This window comes from Schizophyllum commune, assembly GCF_000143185.2.
Source record: "Schizophyllum commune H4-8 unplaced genomic scaffold SCHCOscaffold_1, whole genome shotgun sequence".
In the NCBI taxonomy this organism is placed as follows: Eukaryota; Fungi; Basidiomycota; class Agaricomycetes; order Agaricales; family Schizophyllaceae; genus Schizophyllum; species Schizophyllum commune.
Window position 1 is genome coordinate 2,557,845 of NW_026089538.1, and position 23,208 is coordinate 2,581,052.

Here is a 23,208-nt window from a genome sequence, read left to right on the forward strand (position 1 = left end):
AATTGCCGTGCGTGCTTGTTTCCTACCCTCATCGACCATCGGCTGTGGGGGAATTCTCCTAGTCCTCGTCGTCAGTCATACCAGATGACAGACTCTCGACGGCTGCTGATTCCCGATGAACATCCTGGAGCCTCGCAAAGAGACCTGAAGGCAAGATATCCTCAGTCGGTTGCTTGATTGAAGCTGAAAAAGTACCAGAAAACCTTGGACCCCCTACAAAAAGAGAGAATTGCACTGGCTAACGAAGTACCAGTGGAGATTCTGCAACAGATCTTCGACTTGACCGTCGCGCCAACGTTCCTGCTTACTCCAGGCTTCGCCGTACGCGAGGATGCGTGGCTGATCTACATGAGGACGAAACGTTCCCTGCCTCTGGTCTGTCGCTCCTGGTATCCCGCTGCCAACGCGATGCTGTATCGCGACATCGGTTTGCGGAGCGTCGGCCAGATCGCTGCTCTCCTCGAAACTCTACAGGACACGCCAACGCTTGCCTCCTTGGTCATGTCGCTGTCGTTTGCCTGTCATGTCGCACAGCACCACGAGGAAGCGTACGCGCGCGATGCGACTCTGCTTCTGCAACTGTGCCATGTCATGAGCAGCGTGTCTTTCGTCGCGTCGAACCCAACGACGTTTACGGCCCAACTGCTGCCATTACTCAACCCCGATTGCCCACCACTCACTGGCGTTACCAAACTCCACGTGAACGAAGGCTTCGATAGTGAAGCCTTGTTCTCCGACCGCTACGACGAGATAGTGGCTACAAGGAATGCGGGCTGGTACATACGCACGAAGCCGCTCCGCTCGACCCCCTTCATATCCGCGGCGAGTGACCATCTGGTAGAACTCAGCTTGCCATTCAACGACGTAGTTCGCGACATCCCAGAGTTGACCTTCCCCTCGCTCATCAGCTTCAGCTGCTCAGTCGCCCGTAGGGCGAACGCCAGCTTTGCGCAACTCACCCTGCGCTGGGAACTACCACTACTCCAACGATTTACTATATCCATCTTGGTTGTTGGGCCATATCTCTCTCGAACTAGACCCCGGTTTGCCTACGAGCCGCTCCTCGGACCTTTCGCGAGCCGCCATGGCGCCCAGCTACGCTATATGCATATCCTAAATCGTGCGGAATACACCGACCAAAACCTAAGCCTCATGGAGGATATCCAATCTGCGCTAGATTCCTGCCCACGCCTCGAGCATCTTGTGCTTCCATCCAGCATAAAACCTACCCCCGCTCTCCGGCATCCCACCGTACAATGAGTGGACGTCTGGGAGCCCCAGAGAGTTTCATATTGGCTTAGCGACCCAGCGGATTGGAACAGATTCTCGCGGTACATCGTCAGTCCTGCAGGGCATTTCACTCGCGCAGTTTCCTGTCAGTGGCAGCAGGGTTTCCCCAGCTTTCAGAGAGGCCGTACCATCGATGTCGCTCTCTCGTTCTTGCGAGACTTGCCATGGGTCCTTCGACCCGACGTTTGGGCAGGCGTGACCGTGGCATTTGACTATCCTGCCATCGCCGTCAGACATAGCAAGTTCCGCATCAGGCGCGCAGACCTGGACCGGAGGTACATCTCTCCCCGAGGCGACGAGACTGAGGAAATCTCCTTGATTAGCGACATAGAAGACAGTGATGCATGGGAGACCACCGAAGCCGGGTCGGAGAATGATTGGGAGGAGCAGTCAGACGAAGCAGATTTCAAGGACAGATCCGAGTCGTACGAGCCAGTGAACGACAATGAAGGGTCGTCGATACACAGTTCGGATAGCTCTTGGGTGGCCTCAGATGAGGACGATGGCGAACTGGAATCTCAACAATGGACGCACGAAGACATCCTCCGCGTGTTCAGCAGTCAGGAGTACATTCATAAGACGGGGCGATTGGAGGAGAAAGCAGCACAATCGTATGCGAGGGTATAGTACAAGTTGCGGTATAACAATACAATGCAGATCGTGACAAAGCAGGGAAGATGCGCACAGCGAATACAACCATAAATTCCATCACCAATTACTCAACAGATACTGGGCACATTCCTGAGCATCGGAGTCAGACAGGCGCTCAATTACACATGAAAGAGGACAACATACCTTCAACCGCGGTAGGTTGTGAACGATGGCGACATTGACCGCCGTCCGCAGACGACGCCGTATATCCGCCTTGTTCATCGTATGCTGGTAGGCGCCCGAGCAGTGGCACGTCCGCGAGACGTTGTCCGACTGCACCTGTTGGCACCGCGAGCAACGAAGATCCTGCTGTGCAAACGCCCGCTCCATCCCCTGAACCATTCCCACCAGCCTGAACTCGATCGCCAGGCGGTCGTACTCGCCACCGCACGTCGCACATGCCCATCGCGGGGTTGCGCCGCCTTGCGCACCCGGGAGTAGGTCGGGGTCTCGGCAGAGGTCGAAGTCCCGCAACGCATCGCAGTGTCGACATGGAACCCCATGGAGGACGAGAGGTTCGCAAGGATTGCGGAATGCGGCTTCCGACGCAAACTCTCGTACGCCAATGAGCTCCAGCAGTAGGCGCTTCAACAAGCCAACCTCGACGGTATAGTCTTTGGCGAGCGTGAAGACTGCGCATGCGAATTTGACGAACTCGAGAGGAGGACTCTCAAGTGTGAGGTGCGATCCCGGCAGGACAGGGAAACGGAAGTCGTCCGCCTCATCAGAGTCTCCGAGTTGAGCAGCACGATATCGGTCCTGCACGCTATCGACCGCACGCAGCATCTTGCGCGTGAGCTTGCGCGAGATGAATTCCTGTATGAGGTCCGCCTCCTGGACTTTCGCCACATCCCTCGGCGTCGACTCGGGCGCACCATTCGCAAGAGGGCGAAGGGGTACCCGCGTTGCTGCATTGACTTTCTGCCTTGCCTTGAAGAGCTCGACGATGAAGTACTGCACGACAGCCTCGAAATCCGGGCGGATTGCTTTCGGCAAGAACTGGGCAATGTTCCATCGCATCTCCAGCGCGAGCTCGGTGGGAGGCTCAACCGCGAGTGGGTCCTCGCATACGACTCCACCCACGTTGGCTGGGTCCATGAAGAGCAGGAAGTCGTAGAAGCGGTCCGTCGTCAACTTCACGTGCTCGAACAGCTCGTGCGATGTCACTGCGCTAGTGAGGTACGTCGCATATGCGTATGCGGTGCCGGGCGGTTTCGATGTCGCGAGGAGCACGCGCCCGAAGTCTGCGCAGACGATCTGTGAGCCTAGCCGGCGGAACTCGGCAAGCATCTGGATGAATGTCTTGCGCATAAGGCCGTGCACAAAGCGATGGAGACTGGGGTCATACATCGTCGCGTTGCTCGAGCTGATCCATCGCCAGAAATGGTCGATACCCATGGACGCTGGTCCACCCGCCGTCTCGTCAACAATCCGGTCCAGCAGCCAGCCTTTCAGCATATTGCGGAGGATGGAGAACATATGCGGTGAGACATTGGATTCACCGAACGTCACGTCGCGCTGATTCTCACCCTTGCGGTACTCGTCGATGGTATGCGACACTGCGTCGAAAGCGGTGGCGCCACCGCTGCCCTCGAGTTCATTGACGAGTACCGAATGAAGGACGGAGTTCACCGCGAGGTTGCGAATGGTAATCTCCAAGCAGACATTAGGATACGCCCCTGGGGACATGAACTCTGTTCGCGGGAAGTCATCCGTTGGCCGCCTGTCACATTCAATGCCGCCCAAGTCCGGATTCTCTCCCGGTGACCACCACAGCACCATGTCTTGTTGCACAAGACGGCGCGCAAAGCTGATGTCGGACACGACCAATGGTTGGTCTCCATCGAGATGACCAATCGGCACGTCGAAGTATTGCGCTGTAGCAATGAGGCGATCAAGCCATGGTCCCATCGCAAGGTAACGGGCGTTCATCTTGTGCGCGACGTGCAACTGCCAAGGGAAGACATCCAAGGTGTGCGCTTGCCTAATCTTCGTCATAGACAAGATAGGGAACTTCGTGAGCTTCTGCACACTGCGGTCGAAGTATGACTGGTCTTTGCTTGACGAGATGACCACAGTGTACCCACGATTCTCAATGAGACCGAGCTCCCTGGACACCGCTTTGAGCGCAGTGGCGTCGTTGCCGTGGAAGGTGGTGGTGAAGTCGCAAGCCGCGGGGTAATCATATGCCTTGCAGCCGCTGAGGATGGATGCGCGCTTGTCTTTCAACTGGGCGTATGTCTCCGGCAGACGAGGTATGGGTTGACGGCGAGTTGCCGGGTCGACAACATGCATCTTGACGGCGCCGCCTGGGTAGAAGAGAGCGAAGACATGCAAAGCAGCCGTCGCGGAGCAGGCATGATACAGGAGGATGAACTTGCTGTTCTGGCCCTTGTTCAGGTAAGGGCGGCGAACGCCGGCGGCTGGACCGAGTGTCTCCAGTTGTTGTAGATTGAACCCTACGGTCTCCGCTTTATTGAGCGTCATGCTGGCGTTGGTAGCTCGGCACGCTTTCCCAAGCTTCAGCACCGCGCGCATTTCCAAAGGTATCTGTTGTAGAGCATTAGCACAAGACACACACACTGACCGTGCTTGCGTACCTGCTGTTCGAAGACACCGTCAACATTAGGATCGTTCATGAGATCAATGAAGTGCTCCTGGTTCCCGCGGAACACGTCCTCTCGCACAATGATGCGGTAGAGGTTTGTGGCAGGCAAACCTCTAGGCAAAGTGCGCGTAACCTTCTCCCACTGGTACAGGTCGTTGTCGAATATGGTCTCCCTTGGTGTGCGCAGGTTGATGTAGAACTGTCGCGGAACGCGAACGGCGACCGAGACAAGGTCGGCCTCCACCGACAACCAAAGCATGTACCGGCCCGGGACGTCGGTGGGGCGGATCTGAACGATATCCCATCTACGATCCGCGCGAGTCTTCGCATTGCGGAACATGGAAGGGACGTTGACGTCGGCGACGCCCTCCCGACGCATCTTCCACCGTGGTCGCATCGCGCGAAGCCAGGCGGAATAGTCCTCGTGCGGGTCCGGGAGTACTGCTGTGCTCAAATCTTCTTGCGGTTCTGGTGTAGGCTCTCGCTGGAGCTTTCGCTTCACAAGGGCGATGCGCTTGCGACCCGGGTACAGCGCTGATTGGCCCATGTCCTCCATGTCCGCCGTACCCTGGTCGACAGCTGCGGCTGCGGCCTTCTCCTCGGCAGTAGCCACCTTGAAGAAGTCAGTGACTTTGTTCTGCTTGAACTTGTCAACGGCATTGGCTACGCGACGGTGCAGCCAGTCCGGATGGCGAATGCGAGGGACGGGGTTGGGGATCTTCTGCATGCCGGCGGGGATGGTGATGAGCTTCTGGATGACAGAGCCGAGACGCTCGATGTAGTAATCCCAGTCCAGGATAGACCGAAGGTCGAAGTTGACCAGGCTGTTGTCCTTGAGCCATTTCCGCAGGTACGTTCGCTTCACGTCCTCCTCGGCGGAGAAGATGGCGATAGGTACGGCCCTCTCAGTGACGGGAGCGCCAATGGGGCGCTGCGAGATGATGAACTTGCAAGCCAGGCCCTTGTCCTTGACCATCTGATCGCCCAAGAACTCAGCCAGACGACGCGCCGTGCTGATGGACGTCGACTTCTGGCCAGCGTACTCCGCCAATGTCTTTGACATGCTACGGTTCTCGGCGATGAGTTCGACGAGCTCTTCGTCGGGCAGGCTGTCGGCATGACTGAATAGCACATCCAGCCACTGATCAGCGACTTCGGCGACAGCGGCGTAGCACTCCTGCGTCGTGGTGCCTAGCAAGAACTTCTCGAAGATCTGCGACTGAAAGATCTTGATGAGCTGCAGCTCTCCGCGGCGCTTGACCTCGAAGCCCTTCAGCTCGGCCAGGGATCCATCGTCGTTGAAGACCGCATACCGCTTCTTCAACAACTTGTCCTCCTCCTTTGACGCCGGCAGGATCATTGCCTTGTAAGGACCGTCGAGCTCGAAGAAGATAGAGTTCTCGCTCTGGATCTTGTACTCGCCGGTTTCGGGATCGAGGTCATGGTACTGGTGGTTCGTGTACTGGTCGTGGACGAGGTGGTTGAGCATGGTACAAGGATACGAGAAGCCGATGTTCTTCCCGTTGTCGAGCTTGAACTTGAAGTTCTCCGGGAAGACGCCAGGCAACATGCACCAGATACCATCCGTATCGAGTTCCAGCGGCCGACCGATCCTCTCGACCAGGGCGCGCGCCATCTGAATGATCTTCGCTCCGGTCAAGCAGGTGATGCCAGCCATCTCCATGGAATGCCACCGAGCGCCCTTCCGCATCACGTAGCCGTAGAAGGAGTTCAGGATGCACTTGTGCGCCAACTGCAAGGAGTCATACAGCACAATCATCTTCTTCGCCTCGTCGACCTCCGCCATGGAGCGCCCCTCCGATGTGACCTGGTCCAGGTTCTTCTTCCAGGTCTTATGCAGGCCCTTGTACTCGTAGCGTCGATCACGGAAGCGACGGACGGTGTCGACGTAGAAGGGGTTCTCGCGCTGGCATACAATGGACGTGCGCGTCTCGACCTTCGTGTCCTTGACCTTCTTGTACACCTTCCTGGAGTAGTCGCCAAGACGCTTGTGCAGCAGGGCCGTCTGCTCCGCCGGCGAGAGGTCGACGAACCTCCGCTCGGGATTGCCGGGACGCTTGGGCGGGAAATGCTCCTGATTAAGCGCGTGGCGAATCATGTTGTACTCGTCGCGATGAGCGGGGAAGAACTCTCCTCGCCATGCCCATTCGAGCCGGCGGTCGCAGGTCTTGCCCGGACGATTGTAGTCGCAGACCGCGCAAACCGACTCGTCGACCATGGAGTCGGGCTGAAGACGGTTGGACAACATGATGTTCGGGTACATGGCGGCGACATCCAGATGGTAGATGAGCGGCTTGTCCGTGCGCTTTGGGTCATCGCGCATGACCTCGAGCATGCGCTGAATCTCGCCCTTGACCTCCTCGTAGTTTGTGACCTTGTCCAAAGAGCACTTCGACTCCTCGACTATACAGAAGGTGAGTGCAGCGTCAAGCTGGTCTATGAGCTGGATGCGTGCATGAGCAAAATCGTTCATAACGGCATATACAAAGGATGTCATACCTCCTGGATAGCCGTGGGATCTATCTTGAAGTCGGTCGGAATATCACTTCGGAAGACTCCTGCCTCGAGCGCCTCAACATGTCCTCCGACGTAGGTCTCAGAAGCCAGAAGATGGCCCTCATACATGTTACCGTGCGCTTCCTCGTGACGGTTGGGCATGATGATATGGCCCCGGTATGCTTCAACCTGTGAAAAGATGAGTGAAATTCATGGAGCCCCATGACGAGGCGTACCATGAGGAGAGTTTCGCACAGCGTTCCTGTTCCCTTTCGCAAAACCTCATCCGGACAGAGCGGGATGATGTTGCAGAGCGAGAAGATGAACGGATGGACGTATTTCATGTACAGGTAGTACGTTGCCACGGCATCGGAGACGGAGTACTGGGCGAGCACCTGCGGCTGCTCTTGGGCGTATCTGAAAATGATGAGAATTGTTCATAGAGTCACAGCAAACAGGTACTTACGGGGTCATGAGCTCGGGGTCCAGTTCAATGGGGTTATAGCCCAGCTTCGCGGTCGTGACGGCCTTCAAGCCCTGACTGCCTTGAGGTAGATACGAGTCTCGCTTTACCCAGCGGAAGCAGTCCATGTGGACGCAGCACCGGCTCTTGTACTCGTCCTCATTGTCCTTGGTGAACCCGATCTCGAGGAACATGTCGATGCCATTCGCCTTCGCACGGGCGTCTAGGAAAGGGAAATCGAAAAAGTCGCCGTTGAATGTCGCCATAACTGTCGGCTTGATTTCCTGGATGTGCTGGAAGAAGCGAGATATTGTCGCTGCCTGTAAAGATTGTTAGCTGCCGTCTACTCAAGGAAAGAAGCTCAGCATACCTCATCTGCCTCGTTGAACACGATGAACGGCCCTTCGTAGCCCTCCTTGGGCGTGTACTCAAAGTCGCCAATATCCTCGCTCACAATCTCGCGGTTCGTGATGAGGTAGCCCTGCCCGTCGACCATGTAGGAAATCATCATGACCTGGTCGAGCGCCTGGTCAGGGAACTTCAGCGGCGCCTTCGTCGTCTCGATATCGTACGCCATAACGACTGGGTCCGCACGCTTGACGCGCTCGGCGAGATGGGTGAAGTGGGGTTGCCCCGCCTCGAAAGTAACCCCGTACCATAGGCCGACACGGATGTCGATGTCGATGGCAACACGAAGGTAATACGGCACGTCGTACTCGCGAATGTCGATGATGCTGTCTTGCGGGTCGCGGTCACGGTATCTGCTGCTCACGCCGTCCAGTTCGTTGTCGAGTTCAATGTCCATGGAAGCGCCTGCAGTCGCGCTCACGACTTCGGCGTAAGCGTCCACGGCATCCCGCTTAGCACCGTTGGCTAGAGCAATGGGCATGATGTCTCGTCTGACGGTAAGAAGGTCGGTAACATTGCGGAAGCAGAGCTGGATGTAGAGCCTCTGGTGCCCCATGAGATGGTTCGGCAGCTTGAGGTCTTCCTTGCGGTGGCGCACTATACGGCAAATGATGCCCTCGTATTTCTTGTTCAGCCATTCTTCGACTGTAGTCTCAGTGCCGGCCTGACGCGTGTTGTTAGTGGGGTCAACTTCGTCCACACAATGAACACGCACCTTGCAGGCGATGTAGAAATATGGCTCGTAGACGTGTGTCGCCTTGAACATGCCGCCATCATCTTGTATAAAGTAGTAGTCCACTGCAGCCTTTCCTGAAGGCCACTCCGGATCCTTCAGAGTCGTCTGTATAACGATTAGCAACGTAATAAATCGAGACGGTATGTGCGCGCACCGGATGCATATTGATCAGCCACCCCTCCCTGCGGTTCCCCTCCTCAATGCGTATGAATCCAAGTCTTTCATCCACCTCGTCGTTGGTCTTGATCATCTCGAAGCGCTCTGCCATAGCAGTGCCATCGTCTTCGCGTCTTGGTGCAGGCCCAGCGTCGGCCGCGCGAGCACCCCCTCGTCCACGCCCACGCCCTCCTCGCCATGAGCTGCCGCCTCTAAAGCGTGTAGTGGATGATCCCCTTCCACCGCCTCTGGCGGAGAGCCCGAACCCGCGTCCGCGAGCCATGTCAGCAAGGTGATGTTGCGGAGAGAGGAACTGAGCGTGACGACAACACGATCTGTCACGTTCTCAACGCGAACCGTCACGCCTCATTTATGGCCGACGCCACCGGCTTTGTGCAGGCATTCTAAGGACAAAAGTGACATAGCAACTTTGTTTTTCGTGGTATTTTCGACAATAAACAGGCAGTGTTCGTACAAATTACTCCCTCCAGGGGTCAAACAGGATTTTACCTGACTCGCCCTTGTCGAACTTCTGATAGCTCTCGACTGCTTCATTGAGGCCGACGATACTGTCCACCAGACTCGCCTCCTTTCCTACAGACCCAAAGATATCCTGTCGCTTGACTGTTGGAGTTGTCAGTATCACCCGAACCGACCGAAATCAAGATCACTCACCCAGAAGATCGAACGCCATTGGGATCATAGCGCGCGCCGGGCATCTGCCGAAGTCCATCGACAGGTTCTTGCTATATAAGTCGTCGCCGTTGAGGGGCAAAGTGGCCGTCGAGTGCACTCCGACGGAAGATATGACACCAAACGGTCGCACGAGGTCGTAAGCGAGCTTCAAAGCTGAGGTATTGCCGACGATCTAAGAGTCTGTTCAGCACTCGTGCTGATTGATGCAAGCACGACATAGGAAGCGTTCATTACCTCGAGAACAGCACTACATCCGGTCTCGGTCTCCTTCTGCACCAGATCCTTGGCGCCGTCGATGGACTCAACCACGACACGACCATTGCCCTTGCCATCTGGTCCGAGGGCAGCAAGGATGGCTTCCATCTTCTGCCTTCGCAAAGGGTTGGGATCGATAGCAACGACAAAGTATGGAACATCGCGCTGAACTAGCATGTCAAGCAGCGCAATGACGGCACAAACCTGCATCAAATAATGAGTTCTACGCTTCTTCGAAACGTCGTCTGGGAATGTACGCGCCCCGACCGGACCAAGCCCTATAACGGCGAAGCTCAGCGTCGTCTTCGTAAAATTCCTTTGCGCGGGCGCCGACGCCTCCAAACACGCAGGCCATGGCTTGCCGCTCAGATCTGCCTGCAACTTCGGGTGGTTTAAGGCCTGCGCAGCCGCAAACATCCCAGTCGGCAGGATATCGCCGAGGAGCATCAGCGAGCTGTCCGCAATAGACTTCTGCGCGTCCGTCAACCCTGCATCGCTCAAATTGAACAAGGTGCCGCCAGCGTGAGGAACGCGAATGTACTGGGCTTGCGCGCCCTGCAGTGCAGGCGACCCAAACAGGAGACTGTTCTTGCATCGGCAGGTGAAGCCGAGTCGGCAGACGCTGCAAAGGACGACGCTTAGCGCAGGGATGATCCTCGTTATTGCTCATACGTACGAGCACTCGCCACAATTGGTCGTGAACGGCGAGACCACCTTGTCCCCGATTTTGAGGCTTTCATATAGCTTCGGGCGCCCCTCGACGGTCTTGCCAAAACTATCGCCAAGAGCTACCACCTCGCCCACGAATTCGTGTCCGCAAATATGCCTGTGGATCCAGCAATGGCATAAGATTCCACACTGTACACAAGGATGAAGAATGCATACACCCTGTCCGCGACCTCCGTCCCTCGGTACGTATGTAGGTCGCTGCCTAAGTGACCGCTCAGCTCTGAGCTCGTGTTGTGAGCAGCGCTGCAAGCCTACCGCAAAGTCCAGCCAGCTGGTATGGCGCGGTGAGCCACCTTTTCGGATATGGACTATGCGTCAACACACCTTGATCTTTACGATCGCATCATCAGGATGTTCGATTCTGTACAGATCCGGTCAGTCACTCTTCCTAATATCACCACTGGCTGTCAGATACCTCGGAAGCGCCACCCTCTCGACCCGAACATCGTACTTCGGAGGGTGAAACTGCACGGCTTGCATGTCCTCGCTTTGTGTATAGGCAGCCATCACGATCGTTGGGAACGAAGTGAAGGGAAGTCGAGGACGAGGTAGAGGGGAAGTCGGGTAAGGTGAGGGTGATCAAGAAGGGAGGAGGGAAGAAAAAAGCAAGAAGCTTCGTCTACAAGAAAGGGGTTGGGTTCCTCCTGAGAGTCGTCTGCGATAGGACTTGGAGGCCGATCCCCTGCACGCCGGCGCCGAAGGGAGTCCCGCTCCCGCGCGTTCCGGCCCGCCGCGGAAGTATATCCAGGCACATGATCTATTGTTCCCGATTCGGAAGGCTTTATGGTCGACGAGACAGGCGCCGTTATTTGTCTTCGCAGGCGCTATCAGTCGACGGATAACGCGCTCGCAGAAGGAGGCAAGGTATGATCAAGATGAGGCATCACATGCGACTTGGTACATGGCAGCGACCAGAAGACCAGGAATGAGGAACGGTCAGGTGCAAAGCCAACTCATGAGCCGGATTTCTGGATTAGTCTATCGACCCATGACTGAAATAGAGGTGGAGGTTGTGTGTTGCTGGAGCTGAAGTCGTGATAGTTCACTTGTCTGGCGATCTGGCTGGACGGATTATGCGAGTGACGTTCCTTTAACAGAGACTGAACGTCGCGTAGGAATTGGGAAGGTTGTTCGATGACTCCAGCTGTCAGCGCGTCGGCCTTATGCTTAAAGCGCGGAGGTGCCGTGCTCGTGGAGCTTGAAGACAAAGAAGCAGAGGGACCAGCGACGGTGATTGTAGCAGAAGAAGGCGCGGGGTCAAGGTCTGGTGGAGGCGGTTCTTCGGAGCGCAAAGAGCAGGGAACGTCGCGATTAGACATATTTCCCGGAGTCATTGGCGCAGAGGTAGGCGACAGAGCGCAGGACGAGCCCTCCGCGTCAGAATCGTCGATTTCGATGCACTCAATCTGAGCCCGGTTCGTAGGGGCTGGCGGAGTTCGCTGTGTTGGCGGTGAATCATCATCGTCGTCGCTAATGTCGATATATTCAATGACTTTAGGGCTGACGATCTTGGGCTTCGTGGAGGGTGCACCGTTCTCACGATGAATGAGGTCGTCGACGGTGGTGCTGGCGTTCTTCGGAGGGACCTTTGGCCCTTTGGAGGCTGCACAAAAGACAATCATGAGTACACTCCCGTTGCTGGCACTGCGCACTCACCCCGCTTCCCTCCCCTTTGAAAGGCTCCCCTGTTCCCCACATCCCGTTCCAGAAACCGCGCTGCAGAACACACATCAGCGCCAACCTCCCTCACATACATGTAGAGACAGCACACCTGAAGGCCTCCGCTCCCTCCGAGACCGCTTCCCCTCTGGTTGTGCACCCGTCGAAGATGGCGTCGGTGGCGACCCCGCATCGGCACGTTTTCGCTTGCCCGCGCCTTCCATCCTAGTATTGCGGGCGCCTATCACGGATACTTCCTGGCACCCACAAATCAGTCCTGTGATATGAAGAGAAGACTAGCACAGCACTTACACTCTTGGGACCTATCTGGGCGACAATGTCAAAGGGTATAGACGCCGATCCCACCTGATGAAAGTCCTCAATGACCACGCTGATCTGGACGGAATTGAACGAACTGAGCAGCGAGGGCGTCAAGTATGCGCACTTAGGCAGGTGAAAAAGAGCCAAGACGTTGCTCAACGAGGCCTTGAGGGCGAGCTAGTGACCAGCGACCCTCACGATGGGCGGAAGCAAAACGGGTTATGGACCACGTGGATTCCATACTTCTCCACTTCTCCCCAAGGTCCTCTGGTCAAAAATGTCCTCCTCGGCGGGGAGTCGAACCCCGCTCTCCCGCGAAGACAAGTTCACTAACCGACGCTGCATGACAGGCGGGTGTACTAGCCGATATACTACCGAGGACTTGATGAAGGGAGGGGTTTGGTGACCCATAGGGCGAAAAGGTCGGCACGATATTAGCCTTCTTACTGAGTTCGCTCGCAATGATTCCATCGAGCAGCTCGAACTGACTCTACCTATGTCTCCTTTTTATCTCAATGACCATCTCACACGCACACATGAAGATGCTTCGAATTCAATGCAATTGGTGCGAGTTCAAGACTGACACGACTATGATACAATGCTGATAGATACTACCCTTACTCCGATAACAAGTCATGAAGGATGCAGTTGGGCCAGGAGCCTTACATCCTGTGCCGCAAGTTGACGTGAACGGCCTTGACATTCGTGTAGCTAGGCAGTATCGTCAGACGATGTCATGATCGACGAAGAGGGAGGAACTCACTTCTCGAGCGCATACTCGCCAAGCTCGCGGCCGATACCCGACTGCTTGAAGCCACCGAAGGGCACCTGCGCGTGCAGCTGGTTGTAGCAGTTGATCCACGCCGTGCCCGCCTGCAACTTGTGCGCGGTCTCGATCGCGCGGTTGATGTCCTGCGTGAACACCGCCGCTGCAAGACCGTACACCGTGTCGTTCGCCTGGCGGATGACATCCTCCTCGTCCGTGAACTTGATCACGACGCCGACGGGCCCGAAGATCTCCTCGCGCACGATCGTCATGTCCGGCTTGACGTCCGTGAAGATCGTCGGCTCGATGAAGTAGCCCTCGTCGCCGACGCGGTTGCCGCCGATGTGGCAGGTCGCGCCCTCCTGCTTGCCCGTGTCGATGTAGGACATGATCCGGTCGTACTGCTGCTGGGAGACCTGCGGGCCCTGGTCGACGTTGTCGCCGAAGGGGTCGCCGACCTTGATGCCGCGCGTGCGAGCAGTGAAGGCCTCGAGGAACTTGTCGTAGATGCCGGCCTGGACGAAGATACGGGAGCCGGCGCAGCATGCCTGACCGTGGTTCCAGCTGAGAAGCCGTCAGGATTTGATGAAGGCATGGAGGGATGCCACTTACAAGATGCCGTGAGCAGCCCAGTTGACGGCCTGCTCGAGGTCGGCGTCGTCGAAGATGATGTTCGGGGACTTGCCGCCGAGTTCAAGAGTGACCGTCTTCAAGTTCGACTTGGCCGCAGACTCCATGATCTTACGGCCGACGAGCGTGCTACCAGTGAAGGCGAGCTACAGTCGTAGTCAGCAAGAGCTCTCACCGTATGGGGCACTTGCGCGTACCTTGTGGATGTCCATGTGCGAGCTCATGGCCGCGCCGACGGTGTGGCCGTAGCCAACGATGAGGTTGACGACACCAGGCGGGAAGCCGGCCTCGTTGATGAGCGTGCAGGTGCGGAGGGCAGTGAGCGGGGTGAACTCGGAGGGCTTGAGCACGACAGTGTTCCCCGTCGCCAGCGCGGGGCCGATCTTCCAGGCAAACATGAGGAGAGGGAAGTTCCAGGGGATAATCTGGCCGACGACACCGATCGGCTCGTGGCGGGTATAGGTGAGCTTCGACTCGTCGGTCTGCAAGCGTCGATCAGCAGGCGCGCGAGAAGGGGGATACGGCGATGCGTACCTCAATGACCTTCCCGTGGATCTTGTCCGCCCAGCCGGCGAAGTACTTGATCGTCTGAATAGCGAATGCGACGTCGACGTTCTTGGCCCACCCGAAGGTCTTGCCGTTGTCGAGCGCCTCAAGCGCGCACAGCTCGTCCAGGTTCTGCTCCATGAGGAGCGCGAGCTTGTAGAGCAGCTCCGAGCGACGGGAGCCTGCGGCGTTCAAGCCCCAGGTCGTGTCGAAAGCCTTCTGGGCAGCGATGACGGCCTTGTCGACATCCGCGGCGGTAGCCTCGGCGACAGAGGTGATCAGCTTGCCCGTGGTAGGGTTGATGACGCTGGGGGAGCAGTTAGGGCCAATTGGCGATAGAGAGGAGGCGAAGATGGGAGTAGAGATCGCATTGGGGAGAGGGGACTCGGGAGGTCGGTGCGATGGGTGGGGGGCGATGCGTTGAGGATGGGAAGGTAGTACAGGGACACGTACTCGATCGTGGTCTTGCCCGAGCCCTCAGAGAACTTGCCGTCGATGAAGACGCCAGTGGGGAAGTTGACCTTGCCAGTGTAGGCGGGGGTCTTGAACTCGTAGGAGAAGGAGGTCATCGTGAGTGATGCAAGTGGTGGTTGGGCTTGGGCAGGAGTGAAGATCGACGAAGAGGAAACCCTTGGGAGGATGAGGTCAGGCTGGGGGGCCGTATATAAAGACGCCTCCCGCGACTCCGGCCCGCGCTATCTAACTCGGACACGCGCCTATCGATGACAGAGATGTGGGGGCAGCTGACCTTGATCTGCTGAGGCGTGCGAGAGTGGGACGCCGACGGGTCGTCCGTTCAAGGTCCGTCATCACATTGCCAATGTCCGTCAGGCGCCAAGTCAGCAGTCCGTGCAGCCCTCCTGCGCCTCCCATGCATCCGGGAAGTCGACACCACGCAGCGGGTCGTGCTATCGCCAGGATGGCGCGACATCCGCAAACTTGGCACCGGGAGAGGACGAATTGTGGGCGCCTTCGTGCAGTGCGGGAACCTCCCCCATCAATTGAGCGGTGGGATGACGTGTCGCGTGAGTACGGCTTCCCGAACGCACAGTGGCGTCCATCTTCCCTCCGTCCCGTGAGCACTACGCCCGAAATCCTCCATTCCCGCTCGTTCAGTCTCTGCGCGCCCTCCCTGTCAGCCCAAAATCCAAGACACCCGATCCATACCCCGCTTCCCCGCGCACAACACTCGTCTCACCCCGCGCGATCACCTACGTCCCCCTCGGCGCCCCGCACATTACAATTATCTCTCCCCGCGCAATCAGCCCCCGCCCTCCCGGCCTATCCATATCCCTCGACGGCACACTTCGGCTGGCAACGCGAAGAGGAGGTGCTGATGACCACCGTGGCGCAGGTCAGCGGAGGGAGGCGCAATGGACGCTGCGTCTAGCGTCCTCGCTTGAGCAGAGGGGAGCGGCCTGTGCTGCGGTCGCACCAATCGCGTACAATGGTGCTGAATTCAGGGACACGGCGTCCCGAAGGCGGACGGGAGGGCGTTGGAACCTGATTTCAATGTTCGAGGTTTGCACTAGCAGCAGACGCGTGACCGTGAGCAGGTCAGGCGCGGAACCGGAATTATCTGACGTACGCACCCTTGACTTCAACTTACCGGACTGGGTGCTCAGTCTCTCAGCCATAATCGATCCGTATTCAAAGCATTCGTGAGGAAGGATCGGACTCGGACAGGGGCTTACCGGACAACGGCTGTACAAGTCGAAGTTCCTTCGTGAGTGCCAAGGTCATCCCCCATTGTGGACGGACACGAGAATTGGCTTGGGACACCCCGGAAGAGTTCTCGAAGTGTGGCTGCGCTAGGGCTTTCACTTCGAAAAGCCAAGCTCAGCTAACGCGGTGCATCGCAGGTAACCCTCTTCCATGACGATGCCGTATCGTAGCCTAGCACCGTTGGCTACTCCTTAGCCTCCCCTAGCCTGGCAGTATCTCCGATATATGACGAGAATCCTGCAATAGAGCTAGTACTTGACAGGCTCCTCAGTACCTTGCACGTCCGTCAATAAGGGCCGGCTTGACTCTAGCGAAGGCATGACGAATGATTCTCTATCGAACGCAATACAGTGTATTTCTAGTTCAAAGCTTCGTAAAGGGGTCTCCTTGCTTCCCCTACGCCTCCCCCAAAGCCCGCTTCACTGCCGCATCCGTCTCGCGCACAATGCTATGCTTCCACCACACATATCCATCCTGCATCCCGTACCCAAGCTTCGCCAGCCTCTTCGCCTCCTCCGAATTGCCATTCACGCCATCCTTGCCCTCCTCGCCCCCCTCCGCGCTCTCGGTGTAGAAAGGCGACCCAGCCTCCACAAGCGACAGATCCGCCCCCTCCTCATTAAACTCGTAAAACAGACCCTGCAGCCGCGCGCGCTCGTGCACAAAGTTCGCGATGGGCGGGCGGAGGCGGTTGTACAGGTCCATCGTCTCGTCAGACAGCGCCTCGAGGGGGCCCTTCTTCTGCGCATAAGCGAGGATCTGGGCGAGGACGTAGCCGTCCTGGGTTGGATATTTGAGTACATGTCGGCGGACGGAAAATGGATGGGATAATTACCTCGATCGCCTCGCAGGCGCCGGCGCCGATGTGGGGGACCATGGCATGGGCCTGAAATGGGATTTTACTTCAGTCGCGGCGAATTGCGACGAAGAGACTAAACGTACAGCATCTCCGAGCAAGACGACGCCGTTGTGCGCCCATGTCTCGAAGGGCTTCAGCGTAAGGACAGCCCAATGGGAGGGCTTCGCCATGCACTGCGAACAGATAATTCAGTAAGCAAGTGGCTTTCGAAAACAGAAGGAAGATCACACATACCCCCAACAACGCCTGCACCTCCGGCTCCCACCCTTCGTACATCTTCAGGACCTCCTCAGTGGTCGCCTGGCCGATCTGCGACCCCGAGAAGGGCGTGTTCTCCTTCGACGGGTCGGTGTAAAAGGGGACGACGTTGACAAAGTGCTTGTCGCCCAGGTGGATGGGGTAGGTGATGATGTGCTTGTTCTTGCCGCAGTACTACCCGGATATCAGTATAAGCATCGCACAACAACAAGAAGTCACCCAACGCACAATATGCGGCTTCACCAGCGTTGGATGTCCGGGCCAGAGCTTCGCCAGATCCTCAGAGGGAACCAAATCCCGATACACCTTACTCCCACTGAACAGCGGCTGCGCGCTGGCATTCAGCTCCTCATTGCCTAGCTCCTTAGCGAGCTCGGGAAGCAGCTGCTTCCGGACGACCGAATGCACGCCGTCCGCGGCGATGAGCAGGTCACAGCGCGCCTCGTCGCCGCCTTTGAAATGCAGCTTGATGCGCTCATTGGGGGCGTCGGTGTAGGAGTAGGACTCGAGGCGGTGGGAGAGGTGGATTTCGACCTCGGGCGAGAGGTGCTTCATGAAGAGCTCCTGGACATCCGCGCGGTGGAGGAGGAGCATGCGGCCTGGGGATGATGTTAGCGCCGTGGCGTCGAAGTCACTGCAGCCCATATACTTACCTGCCTCCCCGAAAACAATCTCGGTAATCGGTACGCCTTCCTTCTCATCGCTCTTGCGGCAGACCCAGGCTGTCGTGCGATTGTCAGTCTGCTCTCTCCCTCAATCCTCGATAAAACAATCTCACTCACGAGTGTTCTCATTCTCCCGTAACAACCGCGCAATATCCTCCTTCAGTCCAATCTCGCCCAGCATCTCGCACACCCGCTCCCAGATATTGATGCCGGCGCCAATCTGGTTGATGTGCGTAGCGGCCTCGTAGATATGCACGTCCAGCTGGGACATGTCACAGAAGTGCTGGAGGGCGAGGACCTGGGCGAGGCCGCCGATGCCGCCGCCGCTGGGGGAAGAAGGGAGGTTTAGGTGGGTTATATTGAGGGAAGGGGGAAGAGACGTACATGACGGCGATGTTGATCTTGCGAGAGGGTTGGGCGGCCATGTTGTGTGGTGAGAGGACTAGCAATGTGAGTGTAGTCGGGTGTAGGAGGTCTACGATGAGGTGTAGCGACGCTGGCAAGCCTCTTATAGGGCGCCTTCGACAACGTAGGTCGCCACGGCGCTTCTCCGACAGTACGCAGATTGGGAGGGCACGACAAACGTCTTCACACGAATCTGCGGCCCCGAAGGTCGAAGCTCACGGATAGAACGACGCCCATCGTTGTTTTACGAATGCACGGTGAGTAGGCTCTCTCTAAGGCGGATAATTTCTGCCTAGCGATAGACGTCAACGACGTCCAGAGACATCAAGTGAATGGCTCATACGAGTTACTCTGACCCGCACCGAGCCCGTCGTACCCTATACCTGGCCGCCATCGTACAGACAAGCTACGCCGAAAGGCAGAATTAGGGACGAACGGGCTCTCTCGGACACCCACACTGAAAGCGCTGAGAACGTTTCGCTGCATCGAGCGAGAGTTCACCCAAAGAAAGCAGGGTTGGGCGCGTGTCGAAAGCCAGAGAACTTCGAAGTCTTCCGTTCGCGCGCGGATTGCGGCTTCATCTCAGCAAGTTTAGCTACCGACCTCCGGTGGACTTCGCTAGGTCGCCGTGTCCTTCTTGTTCCAGAAGGGGATGGCTGCGGCGATAGGCATGAGATGTGGGTCCAGATAGTAGTGGGTCACAGAAGGGTTGAGAACAAGAGCCATAAATTCAGGACGGATCAGAGAGTTCGGCAATATCCGAGCGATGCGCCCACACTAGTCAGTCAGCACCTGTAAGCGACTCCTGCATATCTTTCGAATATGCAAGAATGCATCAATATTCATCGCATAGCCAACGCGGATGCTGCCTTCCGAGATCCATTCAAGTGGATGCTGAAAAAGAGGCAAGCCAGTCAGACGTGCCCAAAAAGCTCCAACCAATCCTTTGCTTCTATCCTTTGTTGGGCTTTGATCTCAAAGGCATGAGTGTGCCCTGGAGACACTTTGATACTTCGACTCATAAAGACCGTAGTCCAAGGGCTGCAAAGGGGGCGGTAAAGGTCGAAGGAGGTCAAAGGTGGCGCGTGTGATAAACGCGTCACCGTCACGCGGAACGCCGCCCGGACCGGATCCCGGACCTTTCCTCCAGCGATCATCATCATTGCCACCGACGTGGGTTGTCCCGTACTTCCTTCGCACCCAGATATGTCCAGTGGCAACTTGAACAACATTACAGGCGCTACAGGAAACTCGGCCTCACACCAGCCTGCATCCCACCACGCCCATAATAGCACGGCAGCCATGCTCTCCATTCTCACCCCAGGCGCCCAGCGGCGCTTGTGGGACTTCCCCAACGAAATCTGGATCCAAATATTCGAGGCAGTGGGGAATTCCGCCGACCTTCTATCTGTATACCGCAGCTGCCGCCTCTTCCGCCAGCTCGCTCTAGAGCCGATGTTTGAAGATCTGCGCTTTACACGCACATATCGCGCTTTGGCTGTTGCACGCGTACTCGACGAGAACCCCAACTTGCGCCGCCGGGTGCGTACGTTGGAGTTCCGACTTACAAGGTCATTTGATCTGGAAAACCCTGGGTCGTCCTTTGTCTCGATGACGGAACCGTACGTCGCGCGTGCAAGTGACTTTGACGCGCTTCTAGGGCGCGCAATCGATCTACCCAATCTCTCGACAGTTCACTTGATACGCGCCACTGTCACACCAGCAGTATACAACGTTCTCTCTGCTCTTCCACGCCTGGAGACCCTCAAAGTCATTCAGTGCGCACTCGCACCGCTACGTGTACCTGCTGGCGCACCGTCAGAAGCGCACGTCCTTTCGTCGATACGAGTCAAGCGACTTGTCTACAGGCGCAATCGACTGACTCCAAGCGCTCATGAGGGGCTCGGGGAGCTATTGCACCCTGTGCTTCTGACACGCTTAGCGAGTTTAGAGGAGCTCAAAGCAGACTGGGACGACTCGCTATCTGTACCACCCTGGGCACCGATACAGCCGCAGCTGCGCGATGTGACCCTATATGTCCTCGACGCGCGCGCTGGCACGGAGCTGAGGAACCTACCCCTCTTCCTCGCCGCGCGTCCCAACATCGCCACACTCCGCGTCGAAGCGTCCGACCCAGCAATCCGCATGACAGCAGCCACCATACCGGGCCTGCGAAAATTCATAGGCGCACCCGGCATCGCCCGCGCCGTGTTGCCCGACAGCGGCACGCGCACCGTCGACACCACCGCTTACGCCGCACACGTCCCCAACACCATCGCCCTCCTCGAGTCCTGCCCCCGCGCGCTCGCCGATCTGCGCATCGCGCTCCGCATGTGGGACGAGGAGATCCTCTACGCCGTCGCGCAGCTCCTCCCGGACCTCGAGCGCCTGGAGGTGTGGTACCACGGCGGGTGCCCGAAGGACACGTTCGTGATGTCGCTGGGGACGCAGCTCATCCCGCGGATGCCGCGCCTGCGGGTGCTGAAGGTGTTCCCGCTACCGGGCGCGGGGGGCGCGGCGGATGCGACGGACGCTGCGCGCGCGGACGATATGCACAACGAGAATAGGTGGAAGCCAGTGCAGCGCGGCGTCTTCACGCGCGCGCAGGTGCGCGGCTTCCTGAGTGCGTGGACGCGGTACTGCCCCTCTTTGGAGGAGGTGAAGCTGGCGCCGTCGTCTTACTGGGTGCGGGATGCTACTGGGGTCGATTGGGAATGTATCGGCGAGTGAGCTTGACCGATAATAGTGACGCTTTAAGACACTTTTTGCTTGTAGTCTGGGTCATGCAGTCGCACTGTACAGTACCGATCGTCGAGATACGCAAGGGTCACGAACTGTAGTTATAGGTATACTATTCCGCTGTCTTGGTCGCACCGCTAGTTGATCATTTGGACGACAGGCCCGTACATGATAATGAATCTTGCTCCCTGGCTTCCTTTCGCCTGCGCGTAAGGATGCGCAACAATACTGCGAAGGTACCGGTTTTTTCTCGCCGTGGCCATAAAGGATCCTTTGATCACCTTGTGTGGCACGCCCTCGGTCCTGCCCTTTCGAATATCTCTGCCAGAAAAATACATTGCCCATTCCCCCTCTATACAACGCCTCCGACACTCAGCGGATCTCGCGCTATGTTTGAGGGGGAAATGCGCCATACAACGCCCTTTCGACCGTATTCCGCGGATACCTTCCGTGGCGTGGAAAAATTGAAGTAGGAGGAGGAGACCCGATGAGGCCCAGGTATATAAGGCGCACTTGTCGTCGTTCTTCATACCTAGCATTCAACAAAGCAGGAAATCACGCACCCACCAGCTAGTCTCATCAACATGTCTCGCATCGCCACTATCTTCGGTGCTTCGGGCGAGCAAGGTGGGTGGCAACTCACACTCGAACAATCCTCCCGCTCGTCCTACTAGCGCAATACACACCTCACCGGTGCTGTCTAGGCTCTTCCGTCCTCAACGCCGTCCTCAAAGACGGCACCTTCAAGCCCCGCGTTGTGACGCGCAACACCAACTCGGAGTCTTCCAAGAAATTCGTCGACTTGGGCGCCGAGGTCGTCCAGGCCGATTCCGGTGACAGGGAGTCGTTGAAGAAAGCTCTCGCAGGCTCTGAGGTCGTGTTCTTGGTGGGTTATATCCGGCGTTGGAGCCTCCATGGCGCAGACGACTTTGCAGGTCACGTTCCTCTTCGGGGCCACCAGCGAGTTCGACCAAGGCAAGAACGTCATTGACATCAGCAAGGAGGTCGGCGTGAAGTTCCTGGTCTTCAGGTGAGCTCAGGTTGTTGCTGGTCCACAATTACATGAACTAATCACTCGCCGTACAGCTCCCTGCCAAGCTTGACCGAGCTGTCAAAGGGGAAGTACACACAGGCCTTCCACTTCGACGGTGAGTTCGCTTGTCCGGCATCCTTCATACCCTCCTTACATCAACCCGCAGACAAGCAGAAGATCCAGAAATACCTCGACGCCTCCGGCCTCCCATACGCATCTATAAGCACCGGCTGGTTCCTTGAGAACTTCCTGAAAGTGTACGTCGCTTATTCTTCACCCTGCTCCTCACCATCTCCTCTTCCCCGTCTCCCCTCGCGTCAATCCTCACCGCTCGCCACAGCAACCGCAAAGGCCAGCCTACCTTCGAGAAGACCGACCACGGCTATGTCTACCACGCCTTCGGCTTTCCCGGCATGGCATACGCCGTCTCCTGGATACAGCACGACCTCGGACAGACCTTCGTCACCCTCGGGAAACAGTATAACACGCGCCCTGATGAGGTGCTGGGCCAAAACTTCGTAATTGGAATTGCGCGCCCAAAGGTGGAGGATATTGTGAAGGAGCTGAGCAAGGGTGAGTGCTGGCGTCTGAGTACCAAGAGAGGCGTGAACAAAAGCTGATAAGCGTGTAGGCCTCGGCGCTCCCGTTGAGCTGAAGTACGAAGGGAAGATCGGACTTGCGCCCTTCGACGAGATGTACGCGTCTGCGGCCGAGCTTGACTGGTACCCCGGTGTCGAGTTCCCCGACCCTCGCCTGGAGAAACTCGGCGTGAAGCTTGGCACCATCGAGGACTTCGCGCGTACCACCTTGAAGGCGCATGTAGGGGCGTAAGTGGTGATCTGAAAGAGAAGTAGCAAAGTGATTAATGTAGAGTCACGGACTGCGATGATCTACGTGCATGACCTGTCGATGGAATGGCTGCAACAATCCTCGCAAAGCACAGGCGAGTCGAGCAACCCGGGAGGTTCGAAAGAAATACACCGGAGACCACCGACATCGGCATCTCTGAGTTCATGGGTTTGTGCGCATCTTCGTAAATCATTACCTGACCCATCATCGCACCGGTCCCCCAACCGACGCACCCCGTCCGCGA

General features: G+C 57.3%; 9 protein-coding genes and 1 non-coding gene across 10 annotated transcripts; 4 read left to right on the forward strand and 6 right to left on the reverse strand.

The window, feature by feature from the left end:
- Nucleotides 1–19: 19 nt before the first annotated feature.
- SCHCODRAFT_01268896 (uncharacterized protein) lies at nucleotides 20–1,615 on the forward strand. The gene is made up of 2 exons (XM_050341352.1): nucleotides 20–150; nucleotides 199–1,615. The coding sequence occupies exons 1-2, from the start codon at nucleotides 85–87 to the stop codon at nucleotides 1,258–1,260; spliced, it is 1,128 nt and encodes a 375-aa protein (XP_050202958.1). The 5' UTR covers nucleotides 20–84; the 3' UTR covers nucleotides 1,261–1,615.
- Nucleotides 1,616–1,998: 383 nt separating this feature from the next.
- SCHCODRAFT_02695343 (DUF1744-domain-containing protein) lies at nucleotides 1,999–8,941 on the reverse strand (the record flags this gene model as incomplete). The annotated part of the gene is made up of 9 exons (XM_050346876.1): nucleotides 1,999–2,031; nucleotides 2,086–4,491; nucleotides 4,542–7,013; nucleotides 7,070–7,255; nucleotides 7,303–7,483; nucleotides 7,533–7,849; nucleotides 7,900–8,601; nucleotides 8,653–8,778; nucleotides 8,828–8,941. 9 exons carry the CDS (start codon nucleotides 8,939–8,941, stop codon nucleotides 1,999–2,001), a joined length of 6,537 nt encoding a protein of 2,178 aa, XP_050202959.1.
- Nucleotides 8,942–9,246: 305 nt separating this feature from the next.
- Nucleotides 9,247–11,236, reverse strand: SCHCODRAFT_02606945 (uncharacterized protein). The gene is made up of 9 exons (XM_050344239.1): nucleotides 10,925–11,236; nucleotides 10,834–10,870; nucleotides 10,765–10,780; nucleotides 10,666–10,711; nucleotides 10,457–10,606; nucleotides 10,042–10,402; nucleotides 9,760–9,984; nucleotides 9,505–9,697; nucleotides 9,247–9,453 (listed from the first exon to the last, which is right to left on the reverse strand). Exons 1-9 carry the CDS (start codon nucleotides 11,014–11,016, stop codon nucleotides 9,308–9,310), a joined length of 1,266 nt encoding a protein of 421 aa, XP_050202960.1. The 5' UTR covers nucleotides 11,017–11,236; the 3' UTR covers nucleotides 9,247–9,307.
- Nucleotides 11,237–11,462: 226 nt separating this feature from the next.
- SCHCODRAFT_02661640 (uncharacterized protein) lies at nucleotides 11,463–12,392 on the reverse strand (the record flags this gene model as incomplete). Its single annotated transcript, XM_050346498.1, has 3 exons — nucleotides 11,463–12,112; nucleotides 12,166–12,225; nucleotides 12,281–12,392. The coding sequence occupies 3 exons, from the start codon at nucleotides 12,390–12,392 to the stop codon at nucleotides 11,463–11,465; spliced, it is 822 nt and encodes a 273-aa protein (XP_050202961.1).
- Nucleotides 12,393–12,771: 379 nt separating this feature from the next.
- On the reverse strand, nucleotides 12,772–12,870 carry SCHCODRAFT_t15. Its single transcript has one exon. It is a non-coding gene; the product is annotated as a tRNA-Asp (tRNA).
- A 160-nt stretch (nucleotides 12,871–13,030) lies between these two features.
- On the reverse strand, nucleotides 13,031–15,064 carry SCHCODRAFT_02606953 (aldehyde dehydrogenase). The gene is made up of 6 exons (XM_003035009.2): nucleotides 14,885–15,064; nucleotides 14,420–14,738; nucleotides 14,083–14,367; nucleotides 13,868–14,031; nucleotides 13,253–13,819; nucleotides 13,031–13,200 (listed from the first exon to the last, which is right to left on the reverse strand). Exons 1-6 carry the CDS (start codon nucleotides 14,998–15,000, stop codon nucleotides 13,152–13,154), a joined length of 1,500 nt encoding a protein of 499 aa, XP_003035055.1. The 5' UTR covers nucleotides 15,001–15,064; the 3' UTR covers nucleotides 13,031–13,151.
- SCHCODRAFT_02606955 (uncharacterized protein) lies at nucleotides 15,032–16,069 on the forward strand. The gene is made up of 2 exons (XM_050344240.1): nucleotides 15,032–15,061; nucleotides 15,180–16,069. The coding sequence occupies exon 2, from the start codon at nucleotides 15,351–15,353 to the stop codon at nucleotides 15,819–15,821; it is 471 nt and encodes a 156-aa protein (XP_050202962.1). The 5' UTR covers nucleotides 15,032–15,061; nucleotides 15,180–15,350; the 3' UTR covers nucleotides 15,822–16,069.
- Nucleotides 16,070–16,474: 405 nt separating this feature from the next.
- Nucleotides 16,475–18,635, reverse strand: SCHCODRAFT_02606962 (FAD/NAD(P)-binding domain-containing protein). The gene is made up of 8 exons (XM_050344241.1): nucleotides 18,323–18,635; nucleotides 18,056–18,264; nucleotides 17,927–17,995; nucleotides 17,502–17,872; nucleotides 17,250–17,447; nucleotides 17,099–17,188; nucleotides 16,992–17,042; nucleotides 16,475–16,936 (listed from the first exon to the last, which is right to left on the reverse strand). Exons 1-8 carry the CDS (start codon nucleotides 18,361–18,363, stop codon nucleotides 16,553–16,555), a joined length of 1,413 nt encoding a protein of 470 aa, XP_050202963.1. The 5' UTR covers nucleotides 18,364–18,635; the 3' UTR covers nucleotides 16,475–16,552.
- An 836-nt stretch (nucleotides 18,636–19,471) lies between these two features.
- SCHCODRAFT_02562180 (uncharacterized protein) lies at nucleotides 19,472–21,183 on the forward strand (the record flags this gene model as incomplete). Its single annotated transcript, XM_003035831.2, has 3 exons — nucleotides 19,472–19,889; nucleotides 20,286–20,966; nucleotides 21,119–21,183. The coding sequence occupies exons 1-3, from the start codon at nucleotides 19,550–19,552 to the stop codon at nucleotides 21,181–21,183; spliced, it is 1,086 nt and encodes a 361-aa protein (XP_003035877.1). The 5' UTR covers nucleotides 19,472–19,549.
- A 461-nt stretch (nucleotides 21,184–21,644) lies between these two features.
- On the forward strand, nucleotides 21,645–23,170 carry SCHCODRAFT_02562181 (NmrA-domain-containing protein). Its single transcript, XM_003035830.2, has 7 exons — nucleotides 21,645–21,709; nucleotides 21,787–21,968; nucleotides 22,018–22,112; nucleotides 22,169–22,230; nucleotides 22,282–22,372; nucleotides 22,456–22,688; nucleotides 22,747–23,170. The coding sequence occupies exons 1-7, from the start codon at nucleotides 21,667–21,669 to the stop codon at nucleotides 22,944–22,946; spliced, it is 906 nt and encodes a 301-aa protein (XP_003035876.1). The 5' UTR covers nucleotides 21,645–21,666; the 3' UTR covers nucleotides 22,947–23,170.
- Nucleotides 23,171–23,208: the final 38 nt, after the last annotated feature.

Bases quoted from the DNA above. Each gene is read 5' to 3' on its own strand.
- SCHCODRAFT_01268896 (XM_050341352.1), top strand. From the start codon at position 85: ATGACAGACTCTCGACGGCTGCTGATTCCCGATGAACATCCTGGAGCC. The intron at 151-198 runs GCAAGATATCCT...AAAAAGTACCAG, and splicing joins CCTCGCAAAGAGACCTGAAG to AAAACCTTGGACCCCCTACA.
- SCHCODRAFT_02606955 (XM_050344240.1), top strand. From the start codon at position 15,351: ATGGCGCGACATCCGCAAACTTGGCACCGGGAGAGGACGAATTGTGGG.
- SCHCODRAFT_02606945 (XM_050344239.1), bottom strand. From the start codon at position 11,016: ATGGCTGCCTATACACAAAGCGAGGACATGCAAGCCGTGCAGTTTCAC. The intron at 9,985-10,041 runs GCGCGTACATTC...TATTTGATGCAG, and splicing joins TAGGGCTTGGTCCGGTCGGG to GTTTGTGCCGTCATTGCGCT. The intron at 9,454-9,504 runs GTGAGTGATCTT...CAACTCCAACAG, and splicing joins AATGGCGTTCGATCTTCTGG to TCAAGCGACAGGATATCTTT.
- SCHCODRAFT_02562181 (XM_003035830.2), top strand. From the start codon at position 21,667: ATGTCTCGCATCGCCACTATCTTCGGTGCTTCGGGCGAGCAAG. The intron at 22,113-22,168 runs GTGAGCTCAGGT...CTCGCCGTACAG, and splicing joins GTGAAGTTCCTGGTCTTCAG to CTCCCTGCCAAGCTTGACCG. The intron at 22,689-22,746 runs GTGAGTGCTGGC...ATAAGCGTGTAG, and splicing joins TGTGAAGGAGCTGAGCAAGG to GCCTCGGCGCTCCCGTTGAG.
- SCHCODRAFT_02606953 (XM_003035009.2), bottom strand. From the start codon at position 15,000: ATGACCTCCTTCTCCTACGAGTTCAAGACCCCCGCCTACACTGGCAAG. The intron at 14,368-14,419 runs GTACGCATCGCC...CGACGCTTGCAG, and splicing joins TCCACGGGAAGGTCATTGAG to ACCGACGAGTCGAAGCTCAC. The intron at 13,820-13,867 runs GTAAGTGGCATC...ACGGCTTCTCAG, and splicing joins TGGGCTGCTCACGGCATCTT to CTGGAACCACGGTCAGGCAT.
- SCHCODRAFT_02606962 (XM_050344241.1), bottom strand. From the start codon at position 18,363: ATGGCCGCCCAACCCTCTCGCAAGATCAACATCGCCGTCAT. The intron at 17,043-17,098 runs GTACGTTTAGTC...ATCCCATTTCAG, and splicing joins TCGTCTTGCTCGGAGATGCT to GCCCATGCCATGGTCCCCCA. The intron at 16,937-16,991 runs GTAATTATCCCA...TATCCAACCCAG, and splicing joins GCGCCTGCGAGGCGATCGAG to GACGGCTACGTCCTCGCCCA.